Source organism: Gossypium arboreum, chromosome 13 (genome assembly GCF_025698485.1).
Source record: "Gossypium arboreum isolate Shixiya-1 chromosome 13, ASM2569848v2, whole genome shotgun sequence".
Lineage (NCBI taxonomy): Eukaryota > Viridiplantae > Streptophyta > Magnoliopsida > Malvales > Malvaceae > Gossypium > Gossypium arboreum.
This window is the reverse complement of record NC_069082.1, coordinates 127,469,466-127,485,196: the sequence shown is the minus strand read 5'-3', so window position 1 is coordinate 127,485,196 and position 15,731 is coordinate 127,469,466. Positions and strand designations below refer to the sequence as shown.

Sequence of the window (15,731 nt, the reverse complement as noted above, 5' to 3'; positions counted from 1 at the left end):
TATGTTATAAGTCCCTTTACTTTTTATAAATTTAGAATTTAGTCTCAATATTTTTATTTTTAAGAATTTAGTTTTTCTACTTTTTAATTTTTAAAATTTAGATCGAACTATTAACACTGTTAAAATTATTTTGTTAAATTTAATTTCATTACAATTTTATTTTTAGTTACATGGTCTGCTAAGCAAGGACGAAGCCGTAAATTCTTTTTAAGGATTGAAATAATTTATATTCTTAAGAGTATTTTTTCATTTTACTTTTATTAATAAAACCGACATAAAACTTTGCATATATTAGATAGAATAATATCTTTCATGTCTCATATTCACAACATGTCATTAACATTTATACTAAGATAATGTTTACCAAGTATTAAATGAGTGTGTATATACCCATGCATAATCTTTAGGACATAACATTAAGAACACAACTGATTACAGTGCTTTTAAATGATTTTAACGTGGTTGTAGTGCTGAGGTGAAAATAGAGGAGAAACTTATTCTCGTGGAAGATAAAGAAACAAATCATGTAGTATAGATGTTGTTATAGAAGTAGTGTTGTTTATTTTCGCGTGCATTTTTATTATTAATCTATGACGGGCTAAATAAGTAATTATAAATATACGTGACACAAAATAATATTATCGGGCAAGATTATCGATTGTGGTAAGAGACTCATCGCAGTATTTTGCATGGGAATTACAATGTACATTTTGATTTGAAATGTAAATATTTGTTGGTAAAAATGAGAGATCCACACCACCCTTTAAGCTATGTATGTTGTCTTATAATTTTTCAATTTGGGTTAAATTGAATTATTAATTTCTTGAAGGGGCTAAAAATGAATTTATTTCGTTTAATTAAAGAACTAAAAGGGATTAAATTGAGTTATTTAATTTATAAGCAAGCTCGAAAAAGTTTATACCTTTCAATTAAGGGAGACCAAATTAATCCCTACTGTGAACATCTCATTACGTTAAAAAACACCATCATGGTTTTTCATGGACATTAACAAGACCGTAAGAGGCCAAGGGCCTCAAAAAAATTTTGGAAATTTTCTTTTTTTTTCCTTGAAATTTGTTAAAAAATTTTAATTTGGTCCCTCAAATTTTTGAAAATTTTCATTGACTTTTAATTTTTTGAAAATCTTAATTAGCCTCTTCTTTTCTTTTTCATTTTTTTTTTAAATTCTCATTAATCTCTCACGTTTTTTAAAAATTTTAATTAAAACCCCAATGTTTTGAAAACATCTCATTAAACTTCTAAATTTTTTGAAATTTTTAGTTAGGCACCTTAAAGTCTAGTCCCAATATCCGCCACTGTTAAAACTATTGATATTTTGAATGAAATCAAGTTTTTTCTTTTAAAACATTTTGCAATCTAGTATTGCATAGAGACTCTACAAAGCAATGAGTGAAATAAGCTCGTTCGAGGGCTCAAAACCTAATCATTAAGAATACAACTAGATCTAACATATTTAGCAATCCAATCCGTTACATTGTTTCCTTCTATTACAACAAAAGGAAAAAAAAAAAAAACAAGAGGATGAGTTTTCAACAGAATAACTATTTGAAGACTCATATGATAAAGCTAATTTAACACGGTCGATAACATTCCGACAATCAGATTCAATAATAATTTTGATCCACCCTTTTTCTTTTGTGTGTAAATAAGCATGGGGGAAGAGCAATTGTCACAGAGCTCTCAATTGATCCAATATCAACAACCTCAACCTCAACCTAACCATCAATCCCCTTTCCACAACGATTTCGAAAGACACCTCCTATGCCAAATTCATCGAATAGTTGGAGGCATCATAGTTTCCTTCAACAAATTAGGGAGGAGGAGGAGTCCATTTTACAATACAACATTCTACTATTAACATTCTCACCGAGTTTTAAACAAGATTGTTTAGTGAATTGGAATCACAAAAAGTATCATGTCAGTCTCCAGAAACAAAGTCAGGAGTATGATATTAGGGGCACCAAAATAAAAATTTAAAAGTTTGAGGGGGCAAATGTTAAAAAAATGCTTAAATATACTTAAATTAAATAATTCGTAACTACAATGAACTAAAATTATCATTTTACCCCGTAGCTAAGGAAGGGCCAAAGTCACTACCTACTGCTAACTATGTCTACCAAACTCCGACAAAGTTAATCACAAATTTATTATATATATATATATGAATATCATTTTATAAAAAAGATGTTTGTATGAATCAATTAAAATAAAAACTCTAGTTTATCTTAAAATATTAATTTGTAATATTTCATAGAAGAATTTCAACCCTCGAATTAAAAAAAAAAAAAGAAAAAAACAAAATTAGAAGGGTATCTAGATTAGTTGATAATTTGTAATCTATGTGTCCCCACATTCACTCACCAAGGTTATTGTTGTGATATACACCAACTAAATAATTAAAAAAATTATATAATTTTTGCTCTAAACTTGATAATTAAGTTTATATTAGTATCTATTTTTTTCATTTTAGCACTTAAACTTGATAATTAAGTCAATTTTGAAGTCTGAACTTAAAAAATATAAAAATTTAACGTCTATACATGTAGTACTTTGAAATTGTACCATATTATCACTTGAAAATTAAATTTTTCATATAAAATTCAAGGTGATGATGTGATACAATATCAGAGTATCATATTCAGAGTTTTAATAACAAGACAAATAATTGAACGAGTTAGATCAATGGTTCATGATTCAACCAGTTCGACCGTTAAACTAACAATAGTAAAATAAATTACTAAAAATTCATAAAAATTAAAATTATATATTAAACCAGTTCAATTTATTCAATTATGAATTTTTTTACTTTTACTAATTTCAAGTAATTTACCCAAAATCAAAAGGGAATAGATGTTCAAAGATTTTATTGACTGTATATGAATTGGGATATTTAATGGGAGCTATGGAGGGGAAAGTCAAATAGTGTGACTTCATCATCTCCAACCCCCCATTGCCTTTCCCCTATGCAACTCCTTACTTTGCTTGTATTATCCTTTTCTCATACACCTAACACATGGAAAACAATAAAAGTACCTTTTGGTTTTCAAGTCAAAGTTTTCATGTGCCATTCACTTCTCAATTTTTGTTAGGCTTATTATATTGTTGACATAATATAATTTTTGTGAGTTTATTTTCTTTCTATTTTAATTTTTAATTTGACAATTAAATTTATTTTAGTCCTTCAATTTGGATTATATTAAGGTTTAATGATGTGACTAATGTTACTATAATAAGATAGGATAAAAAGAATTGAGAATCGATTGATTTAACGGTCCGAAAAAAATGAAGCCAATTTACTCGAAAACTGCTTGAAATTGGTAAAAATAAAAAATTAGGACAAAAATCGATTGATGAACCGGTTTAATAATTTTTTAAAAGATTTCTTTATGAAATTTTAATTATTTATTCAATTATTGTTGGTTCGACAGTCGAACTGGTTGAATCGAGAACCAATGGTCTGATTTGTTTAACCATCGATTCAATTATTAAAACACTGAATGTGATACTCTAAGATTATATCACACCATCACTTGAAAATTAATATAATTTTTTTTACTTTTTCAAGTGATAGATGTGGCACAATCTTAAAATGCCAAAATGCGCAAAAAAAGTACAAATAGTAAAGCGGATATGGTGCAAAGTTCATGGGCCAAAAATTTTATTAGCCCCATGTTATTTGATACCCAAGTTTGACACTTTCTTTTTTCTAATGTGACATTTATATTATTTTTAGTCTAATGTGGTACATGTATTTAGCAAACGTTATATATTTTGGTACCCAAACGTAACAATGTTGACATTTTAGTATTTAATTCAGGTATTGATTTGATATGATTAAACTTAATTGCTATTATTATTAAGTTTGAATTCTTATTATTTTGTTAATAGAATAAATTTAGTGTTAACTGTGATTTTATTTAATTTTGTGTTTAATTTGTTAGATACAATATGACAACTTTGATTTTTGGAGGGTTTTAGGGTTGATTTGATGAAATTTAATTGATAATATTATTATTTAATTATGAATTTACACCACATCAACTATAAAACCCAAAATAAACACTAAGAAGTTAACTTTATGTACAAAATGTATGAATTTTGCAAAATACATGTACCACATTAAACAAAAAATAATACAAGTACTATATTCAAAAAAATGTCAAACTTAGGTACCGAATATGTATTAAGCCAATTTTTCTATTTGATATTTAAAAATTAATTAAAAAGTATTTTTTTATTATATAGGTTTGAAATAGGTTTTATTCATTTAAAATTAAAAACCCTCCCTTTTTAACTTTTTTTTATTTTACAAAATATTTTCAGTGAAAAATAATATATTTTTGTTTTTAAATTTTATATTATTTTTAAAATTTTCAACCAAACATTATTTCTTTAATATTTTTTATATTTTACGAAAACGAAAATAAACTTTTTATTTCGAGATTTTTATTTTATTTTATTTTATGAATCTGGTGAACAAGAAAAAAAGAAAAGTAGAAAGGAGCCTAGTTTTCTAGTTACATGGTGACTATTCAAACAAGCGTGATGCAATGTTAGAGGCATTTTCCATTGAAATTTAACCATACATCATCTCCATAAGTCATTAACCTTAGAAGAAACTAACAGAAATATACAAGAAAGGGGAATGATTTTGTCTTGAAACTCAGTCAGTCTTCCATTTGACTCCATTTTGTGGAATTTTTCTTTTCTCAAGGAAATAACAAAATTCAACAACTATATTCAATCATATTTGTTTTTCTTTTAAGGAGGTGTTTTGGTATTTGTTAGTTACATTACGTCCGGATTAAATGTAAAGTTGAATCGAATAAGATTTAAGTAAAATTTTATTAATTTTATTCTTTTTATTCACAATATTCAAACTCAAAACTTTACTTAAAAAATATTAAATTTCTTGTTACGGAAATCGATAAACCTCTATAACAAAAAGCAATAAGACTTGATAGTTTTTGGTAACTTGAAGGAGGGATAAAGATAGGGGACCAATTATTTGAACTTAACAACTTCACTTCAACAAGACATTATTTTCTCTCTTATTTTATCAAAAAAAAGTGCATTAACCTAAAGAATGATTCGATCATTGCCTTAGGTATGAAACAACTTTAAAACTTACGGCCCCTTAATGTTCCTAAAGAACATGAAAGATCAGTTATCAAATTTGTTCCAGTGGATACATTCCTAAAGAATAATGTTTTATGCTACAAGTTCCTGCACTATTTCAACTTTAAATTTTAGCTTCTTTACTTTTACTTTAAGAACTTTAATTTTTTATTTTTCAAATTTAAAAATAATAATAATGTTAATAACGTTAATTTTAGTTTCCAATATAAAAGGATGTGGGTTCGAGTGCGCTGAAGCGTATTATCCTCCTATTTATGAATTGGGGAAGGACTATGAATAATTCCAGACATCGTATAAAAAAATAAAAATATAATCAAAATTTATAACGAGATAATTAACTGTACATTGTGGTGTAATATATTATGGTGTAGATATGAAAGTCAACAAATTGCATGCATGATTGTCAACTTAGCTGACAATTATAATTTAACGATGCCTCTGACTTATTTATGTTTTGTTCTTAATCTTTGGGAATTAAATTCAATCTTATCTTAATCTTTGGGGTATTAAAATAACAAATAAAATTCGAATCTAAAAATGACAGGTGGCTTTAAAATATCAATCATTAAAAATAAATTAATGATTAAAATACACATACTTTGTTTGAACTAAGGCATTTGTCCTTTAATATCATGCCTAATATTCAGCTTAGCACTAGCTAACCCTCTCCTTTTTCAAACATACAAGACAAAAAAATAAAATAATTACCATTACATTTATTATTTTTCAACCCTTTAACCTCCATTAAATTTAAATATTATCCTTATATTAGAGAGACACAAAATTGTAATTAAATTCTACTAGACATTCTTAAATTCATCTCCAAATGTTTTGATTTGGGACTAATTTAGAATCAAAGTTATAATTTGAAGATTTATGATGCAATTAACTCTATTTTTTTTAAGGTTTTTCTTTAAAGGGGAAATTAGCTTGCATCGTCTGCATCTTGGATTTGAACGTGAGGCGTTTGCATATTTTCATGAGCTCGCACGAAGTGAGTTCACACTAAAAAATAGGTGTTAATATTAGAATATGGTACATGTTGACATGCACAGGGACCTACTTACGACGTCACATAATCTGGGAACCATATCGTATAAATAGAAAAATTAAAAAATCTTAGTCAATTATTTGTTGATTAAGAATTTAGAATAATTTTGATTTTGATAGTTTCCCCTTGTTATTTTCATTTAGTTAAGATTCTAAAAACACTTTTATTTCTTCTCATTCCTTAATAAATATATTAATCAAAGGAAATAAGGTCAACAATGAGTTGTTCTACTTGCTTCTATAGGAAAAAGAAAAGGAGTAGGACATAAAATATCACTAAATACAAATAAAAAAAATTATAGATCGCTACATCTAGCATAAATCAGAGGCGAATCTAAAGGGAAAGTAGGAATCTTGGTCCCCGTCAAATGAAAATTTATCATATAAATTCCCATTAAATGACTAAATTTAAAATTAATTTATCATAAAATTCCACTTTGACCCTTAAAATGAAGAAAACTAAATTAATATATTATAAAATTACGTTTTGATCTCTCGAAAGTTTATTATTCAATTTCGGTCCTCTAAAAAATTTTTTTTGATTCACCCCTAATTGTGACTATTTGTTTCTTATCAGTTTAGCGAAACGTTGACCAATAAAACATGTGGAATTAATTTGGATTCAAGTTAATTGGATATTCGAATCAACATTTACAAATTTAATCCATGATTATTGGAATTGGATCGAATTGATTAAATCGAGAATCATATATTAACCCACTTGAAACCAGTTAAATTAGTTTTATAAAATTTATAATTTATTTAATTAAAATCGAATCAATGATCTAATTGATTCGATTATTCATCTGATTTTTAAAACCATTTTCTTCTAGATTTTCATTGTACAATTCAATGGTAGTAACCTACTTAGTTGTTTTTCTATGACCATATGATTATGATGTGCAATTTATACTTCTTTTTTTTTACTATAATTGAAATTTTGACAACAATAAGAGAAAAAAAGCATTACCATGACATGGTTAGTAGGGTCACTTAGTACAAGTAGGTCAAATATAGAGCCATTTTTACTTCATTTTAGTTACAAAAATACTTTCTACCTAATATGTAACTGGTTTTTCTTAATAGCATATTAAGGGTGAAGATGGGGGATAGAGTTTGAAAAATTCGAGTAAAACGATAACTAAAAAGGATTCATATCAGCTTTCCGACGTTTATTGAATGGTAACTAACGGGAGAGCGACTAAAATATTTAGTTTCAAAAAGTTGAGTAATTAATCGAAAAAAATTAATAATTAAGTGGCCAAAATAAAATCAAAGCATATTTGGATGACTATTTTTGTAGTTTGTCTTTCTTTTTAATTTAGGTAAATTTTGTTTACCGTTAGTAGAATAAAAAATTTCGCATGTAGGTTTGGGAGGGTAATATGTGTTATTTTTAAAAATTTTAAAGGTTAATATTTGATACATTGTAAGTAAAAAAATTATTCTACGAGGAAGAATAAAAGGTTCAAATAATATTATGTATCTTTTTTAAAATATTTAATATTTTATTTTTTAAAAAGGGTATGTGTCGCCCTCTGCTCTTAATTTTACAGTGACCTATATATTATGGGTTCAATATAACTTTTAGTTCTAGAATTTTACAATTAGATTCACTTTGATATTCGAATTGGACAATTATATTTATTTTGATCTTTGAATTTGGAAAATGTAAAAATCGATAATGTGACACTCTAGAACTAGACCAACAAAAATAAACCTAATTACAAAGTTTAAAAACTAAAAAAAAAAAATCAACCTTATATAATATTAAAAAAATAACAACATCCTAAATCAAAATCAACTTAATTATCAAATTCATAAATATTATTGGTTTCAAAATATCCTCAAATAGTCATTGGCCGAGAAAAGAAAAGAAAAAGTAGCCATTGAAGAAATTAGGGATGAGCAAAACTAGATTCGATTCGAAAAAATCGAAAAAAAATAAATTTCGAGTTATTCGAGTCAACTCAAATAAGTAATTCAAGTTTTGAGTTCGAGTCAAATTAAATTTTACAATTCGAATAATTCGAATAACAGATTGGTGTAAATACTCCTTTAGTCCTTGACAATTTTGAAAATGAGTAAACTGGACTCTTTGAACAAAAAATACAAAAAAAAATCAAAAAATATATTTATAAAAATTCCAAAATTTATATTTAGAAAAATATATAAAAATTCTAAAAATAATAATTTTGGGACCTAAATAAATTAACTAATTATTCAAGTTTATTGTTTTTATTATTTTATTTTAATTTTTTAAAATTTATGTGCTTTAACATTAAATTAATTATCTTGTAACAAGATTTTAATTTGACATGTTTAATTTTTAATTTAACTCGAACAATTTTACTCAATTCAAAAAATATCAAATCGCATTAGAATAATAAAATATAACTCGTCAACTCAATTAACATATATTTTTTACTCAATTTGATCCAACTCTGAAATGTAGTTTTCCAACGTACATATCTTAATCAAGGTATGAATTCATAATATACCATCTGATCACATATTCTATCAGTACTATAGTGTCATTCCAAGAAACTTCCTCTGTGAAAATTATATACCATTAAATTTAACATATTTAATTACCAGTCAAACCTGTGTTTGCATTGTTTCAAAAAGAAAAGAAAAAAAAGTTGTATTTGCATTAATTTATTCTCCATTATATACAATAATACTCTAAGCATATATATAATTTCATAGAGTCTAATTAATTAAGTTTTAAGCCTAGATTAATAATAGAACTAATGCATCGATTAAATCTTAGTTCGATTGGCATGGGTATTATACATAGGAGAACATAGGTTCGAGTGGGTTGAAGTGTATTATCCTCCTATTTATAGGTTGGAAAGAGATTATGGATAGTTCTAAGTATTGTGTAAAAAAAAAATAGATATAATCAAAACTTATAATGAGATTATTCAAAAATAATAGAACAAAACAAAGATAAAAAAAGACAAACTTGAAAAGATAAGGTGTGTGTGTGTTTTTTTTTTTCATATCAAGTCCTTGTACCTGTACACATTTGGTCCAATTCCCTAATATTAAATTAAACTAAAGGAGATTAATTTAAAATGCAAAAGAAGAAGAAAAGTTGTGGTATACTTTGTCTAGTTCTTATGCATAGATTAATCATATAGTTAATCAAACTAATACAAAAAGTAAGATAAAAATATTGTTGGTTGAGATGGTAGTAATCTCGTCTTTTTTAACATTGAAAATACAAGTTCAAATCTTTAAAACATGCTTGTAATGAGGGCTTTATTTGAAATGGATAATTAATTTGTAAAATCTTATATTCTCGGTAGTAATGAAAGATTTTGAGAACGTGATTACCAAGTTTGGATTTCAAACATTCTCATGAGTTAATAATTTCACGTTTTCGATAGCGTCATGATTTTGAAACATGAGAGGTAATCCTCAATACAATCTCTTCCTTAAGTAATCTGAAAGTCCATCTAGAATCTTAATTTTTAGACATTTTTACTCTTTTGTTTTATTATTTTATTAAATTTAACTCTTTATGTAAATAAAATATAAATATATTCAACACCACATATTTACTTATTAATAAATATTGTAATAAAAGCTACCAAAATTATTATATGATGTTGTGAAAATTGAGACTAAAAATATTAAAAAAATAGTTAAGAGAAACAAATTCTATTAAAAATATAATTGAATAAAATGTATATGTATATATAATAATCGTAAATTCCGTCAGTTAAACACTCAAAACTTTATCTTTCAACCAATTGAACCAAACAGAATAACGTAACATATTCGATAATGTGTTAAGTAAATCTTACGTTGCAATAATCATACTTGAATTTGTAATAATAAAATGGTAGAGAAGAAAGAGAAGAATAGGGTTGACTAATGAAGGTAAGGTGTTGGACTTTTTGTCCACATAGATACCTTCGTCAGTGGACGTCACCCCACTACTAATTCATACCTATAAATCAAGGTCTTTCATTTACCCAAGTTTCCCAGCATCTAACCAGCTTTTCCGCTTTGGCTAATTTTGAAGAAAGAGATGGGTCGGGCACCTTGCTGTGACAAAGCCAATGTGAAGAAAGGACCATGGTCACCCGAAGAGGATGCTAAGCTCAAGGCTTATATAGAGAAGCATGGCACTCGTGGTGGCAATTGGATTGCTCTTCCCCACAAAATTGGTATAACCCTATATATAAACCTTAAGTAATATATATATATATATATATATATATATATGTTTGTATAAGATATAGTTGATGAAGTTGGCCTTGTGAACAGGTTTGAAGAGATGTGGGAAGAGTTGCAGGCTGAGATGGCTGAATTATTTGAGACCAAACATTAAACATGGTGGTTTCTCTGAAGAAGAAGACAACATCATCTGCAACCTCTATTTGAGTATTGGAAGCAGGTATCTTGGATTTTTTTTTTTAAATTACATTAAGTCTGAATTAAATTTAGAATTAGACTTTAATTGAAGCGAAATTTTTCTAATTTTTTTTACTTCAACCTAACAAGCGAGGATTGTCTTTTTATTTTATGCTTTAGTATTTTTCTAATTTTATAATTTTTTCTCAATTCAAGTATTGAACTTCTTTGAGTATACATTAATTTTGAATTCGTTAAATTGTGATAATGTGTAAAATCATCATATTTTTAAAATAATTCATCAAATTTTAATTTTTTAGTGGGTATCATTTTTAAATTGTGTCACGTTATTTTTTAAAAATTTTAAAAATTTATATGAAAATTTTAAAATTTAAGTGATGACGTAACAAAATCTTAAAAGTGTCACGTTATCATATTTTAATAGAAGAGTCAAATCGAGAAAATTTATTAAATTCTAAAACTAATATAAAAACTAAATAAAAAACGATAATAAAAATTATGTTTAAGAGACTAAAAATTACATTTATCTCAAAATTATCTCCAAGACCCCAAAACTCTAAGCGTCAAATATATATGTATACATGTTTCATAGGATTTAGACCAATTGATAATGTGCTTTGTTTTGTCTTAGGTGGTCCATAATTGCAGCACAGCTACCTGGAAGAACAGACAATGATATAAAAAACTACTGGAACACCAAACTGAAGAAGAAACTACTTGGGAGGCACAAACAATCCGACATCAATACCAAGTTGTCGGACCATAGTAATAATAATAATAATCAGTTCACACAGGGTTTAACAAACTCAGCTATGGAACGTTTACAACTCCATCTTCAACTTCAAGCTCTTCAAAATCCAATCTTCTCCTTCTACAACAATCCAGCTCTATGGCCTAATATTCTTCCATTGCAACAAAAAGTAACCATCCAAGGTGCCTCTAATGGCAGTACCCCTAACATTGTTATGGAATCTGCTGCAGCTGCTACAACACCCTTAACCGGAGATACTTTGGTGGACTCGAAACCGGTGGCAATGGGACCACTGGTTTCGAGTTTCCGGCAGGGTGAGGTGGTGGATGAGTTTGTTGTTGTAGAAGATGGTGGTCAAATGGCTGAAGTTGATGGGTTTGATGGTTTAAAGGACAACATGGTTTGGTGGTCTAATGGGTTTGATGCAAAAGTAGGGTCTTCTAACTGTTGGGGTTCGGCTTCTTCTGTTGTTCAGTTCAATGAAATGTTCAAAGATTATGAATTGGGGTTTAATATGTAGGAAAAGTACAAAAGAAGGAGAAAAACAAGTTTGGGGGATTGGTAGGCAAGGGGTTTAAGCTTTATTTGGGCATGGAAAGTGGACATCTAAGGTTGGATTTCAGACTGAGATGATGTAAATTTTTGTGAATAATAATCTTTTCATCGTATTTATTTGTTCTTCTTTTATACAATATTTAAATAGGAGGATAATACGTTTCAGCGCGTTTAAACCCACGTCCTCTTACATTGGCAATAATGTCCATATCAATCAAGCTAAGACCAGGGATAGCCAGGGGGGCTGGCATGGTCCCGACCTAAAATGTAAAATTACATTTTAAGCCCTTAAAATTTTTTAAAAATTTTAAATTAGTAAAGGTAAAATTGCATTTTGGCCTCCCCTAAAATTATAAAAATTCGATTTAATCCTTTACAAATTATAAAAATATAAACTATAAAAAATTAAAATTTCATCCGGCCTCCCTAAAAAAAATTTCTGGCTTCGCCTCTGGCTAAGACTCAATTGACTTGTGAATAATAATCTTAATTTCCTTCTAACCATATAACTTTGGAATACTTTATATATGATATATCTTTTCTCGAGTTTTGTAGCTATTCATCTTTAAAGTTTGAATTTGAATTCACGTAAATGACATTATTATTTTAATCCCTTAAAGTCTTTAAAATTATAAGTTAATTTAATAATAAAAATACATTTTGACTTTCAAAGATGAAAAATTAATCCATTTTAAAATAGCAAGCATATACAAAGATAAAATTATACTTTGACCCTTTTAAAATTTTAAAATTTAATTTTGACCCTTCAAAGATAAACTTATAACTTCATCTTTAATGTAATGCGCATTACCACTACAACCAATACTTGTTGGTAAAATAAATAATTTCTTAAAATATAATTAGTATTGGTCAATGGGTCTCCTACATGTAGATTTCTTAGGCAAAGCCAAGGGAATCCATTATGTGTATCATATTGTTATTTTCATATATTACTCACTACAAATTTAGTTAATGAATTAACAATTGTCATTTGCCTCAAGATTGAACTTTCAAAATCCGCAACTTAGAATGATTCGATTGAAAACTTTGTACTAAATCTATAATTGTACATACAATACGGGTCTAGTAATTAAATTTAAACAAATAAATTTAACAGCTACTGTTTAGGTCAAGACTTAAATTTTAAAATTCGAAAAGTATAAGAACTAAAAGTGACCAATTCGAAAAGTAAAGAGACTAAAATTGATCGGGTTAAAGTATAGGGACTAAATTCATAACTTTTTTAAAGTATAAAGAAAAATAGCAAAATAAAATTGTGATAGCCACTTCTTTGGTGCTCCCACAACATTCACATTTGGATTCTATAAGATCATTCAACAATATTATATGTTGACAAAAACTTGCAATTTTTTCATTAATTCATATTTTTAAATCTAGAATAATTATCTTTGGTGTAGGTTTTCTTCTTGCGTACATTGGGTAAAATATCTAATTAGTCACTGAAGTTTTTGTATGTTTCTATTTTGATCACAGAACTATGAAAATTTTAAATTTGAACACTAAACTATTTGAATTCATTGTTTGTAGTCATTGTGCCGTCATGTCTAAAACAGCTAGATGACGTGGCCATTATAAACTACACTAATAATCGCTTAACTATGAGGTGTTTTTATTTTGGTCACCTAACTATAATTTTTTTTTACTTAGTCGCTAAATTTTTGAAATTAGTTTTTTGGTCACCTTGCCGTTACGTTGATAACGGAAGTTTGACGTGATATTTCTTTATTGGTCTAATATTTATATGAACTATAAATTTAGTCCTAATTCTTTAACAAAAATCAACAAATTTGGTCCTAAACATCCTTATTAGTAATTTGCAGTAGAAGGTTTTTAATAATTTTTTATTTCATATTAGTAAGATTTAAGTTTTTTGATACCGGAGAATCAGTGTTTTAAAGTAAAAAATACATATAAAAAAATTCCAAGGACTTATGGTCTATTTGGCGCCAAAAACTAAAAGCTTTTGAGTTTTTTAGTGTCGGAGAAGCACCGTTTAATCTAGATTGTTAAAAAGTTTTACTAACAACTTATGATTTTTCTAGATAGGAAGCCGGAGACCTTTGAGTTTATAGCACCAACTAAGAGCATAAAAGATTAGGCAGAGAGAAAAAAAAACTAATAATTAGGTTTATATTGACAAAATCTAAAAATGTTGAGAGCTAAATTTATTGGTTTTAGAATTAAGACTAAATTGATAAAAATGTATAAATATCAAAAGGGCTAAATTTATTATTAGACAAATAAAAAAATCACGTCAAACTTTCGTTACCAGCTTAATCTAATTTAAAATACTTCAGTAACTAAATAAAAAAATATATAATTGGGTGACCAAACCAAAAACACTCTCATAATTGAGTGACCATTCATGCAGTTTATAATAATCACGTTATCTAGCCATTTCAAACTTAATGGCATAGTGGCTAAAAAACGAGTTCAAATAATTTAGTGATTAAATTAATAATTGTTGTAGGTCAATTTTGGCCCAAATACAACCCAATTACCCAAACCCCTTAAAATCCAATACAAAACAGCCCAATATCTAACCCATACCCCCGAATGGCCCACTACAACCCAATCCAATCTAATACCCACCCCAATTTCATCAGCCCAACATCATCAAACCCAATCTAAACTAACAGCCCACCTAAACTAATCCACTAACCCTAGCCCACCATCATTAAACATTTTCCAGCAAAGAAAAACCCTAGCCCCTCTTCAGCCGCATGCTAGGCATGCCTCTGCCCGAGACCTGGCACTGCCCATACCGTCTGACACTCCCACCACCAGCACCGGCCATGCCCTGCAAAAACAACAGACAAGCAAAGCAGAAGCAAGAATAGCAAAAATAATAATAAAGTATGTAACAAAATAGGCTATAAAAGCCGAATAGAAAACTGAAATGAGGGTTCCTTTCCCTTTCTTCCTTTATTCTTTGTAAACATCGAAAGGAATTTATAGACTTCAATAAACAGACAATAGTGGTTGTTCAAACAAACGAGGAGTAAACGAAAAGGTTGCATTTTTTTCTCTTTATTTCTTTCGATTTTTGCATACATATATATACACATTTCTTTATTTTTTATTTAATATAAACATAAAATATAGTACAAAAAAAAGAATACAAAAAAATAAAAAAAGTAGAATTTTTAGGCTATTTATAGCCCACCAAAACGGCACCGTTTTGGCGCTCAAACTTAGACTAAAAAACGACGTCGTTTTACTTGGCCTGACCCGATTCGACCCAAACCCGCTTCAGGATCCGCGTGTTTTTAACTCAATGGGATATTTGTGCAATCGGTCCTTCCGCATTTTTTGTTGTTTAAATCATGTTTATATTTATTTATAAATCGGCCCTAAGATTTAAATTGATTTGCGATCTAATCCCTGTTAATGCGCTGCGTTTTGATATAGCGGAAATATTGTTGTTTCAATCCCCCCATGTTTCATGCGCGTTGCAATTCGGTCCCGTGGCTTATTTTATTTCAAATTTCGCCCTAAAAATTTTGTTTTGAGCTCGATTTAGCCCTTTTTGTTAGATTACGGTTTTATTTTCAAATTATTTGTTTTTTATTTTCTGTTAATTATTATTATTAATTATAATCTTTATATTCTTGTTATATTTACTATATTTAATATATGTAGTGGTGTATATTGTATTATGTACATATATGCGTATGTGTTTTATATATATTTATGGGATATTATTATTAGTTATTTTTAATATGTATATTCGTAAATATTTTAATATTGTATTCTATATATTATTTCACATAATATTAAAAACACGTGTTCTCAATATAATCAT

General features: G+C 27.7%; 1 protein-coding gene across 1 annotated transcript; it reads left to right on the top strand.

Annotated features, from left to right (window-relative positions):
- The first annotated feature begins 10,200 nt into the window (after positions 1 to 10,200).
- LOC108451242 (transcription factor MYB36) lies at positions 10,201 to 12,018 on the top strand. Its single transcript, XM_017748956.2, has 3 exons — positions 10,201 to 10,391; positions 10,492 to 10,621; positions 11,231 to 12,018. The coding sequence occupies exons 1-3, from the start codon at positions 10,253 to 10,255 to the stop codon at positions 11,868 to 11,870; spliced, it is 909 nt and encodes a 302-aa protein (XP_017604445.1). The 5' UTR covers positions 10,201 to 10,252; the 3' UTR covers positions 11,871 to 12,018.
- The last annotated feature ends 3,713 nt before the right edge of the window (positions 12,019 to 15,731 follow it).

Coding starts and splice junctions, on each gene's coding strand:
- LOC108451242 (XM_017748956.2), top strand. CDS start 10,253: ATGGGTCGGGCACCTTGCTGTGACAAAGCCAATGTGAAGAAAGGACCA. Junction 10,392..10,491: donor TGCTCTTCCCCACAAAATTG/GTATAACCCTAT, acceptor CCTTGTGAACAG/GTTTGAAGAGATGTGGGAAG. Junction 10,622..11,230: donor TATTTGAGTATTGGAAGCAG/GTATCTTGGATT, acceptor GTTTTGTCTTAG/GTGGTCCATAATTGCAGCAC.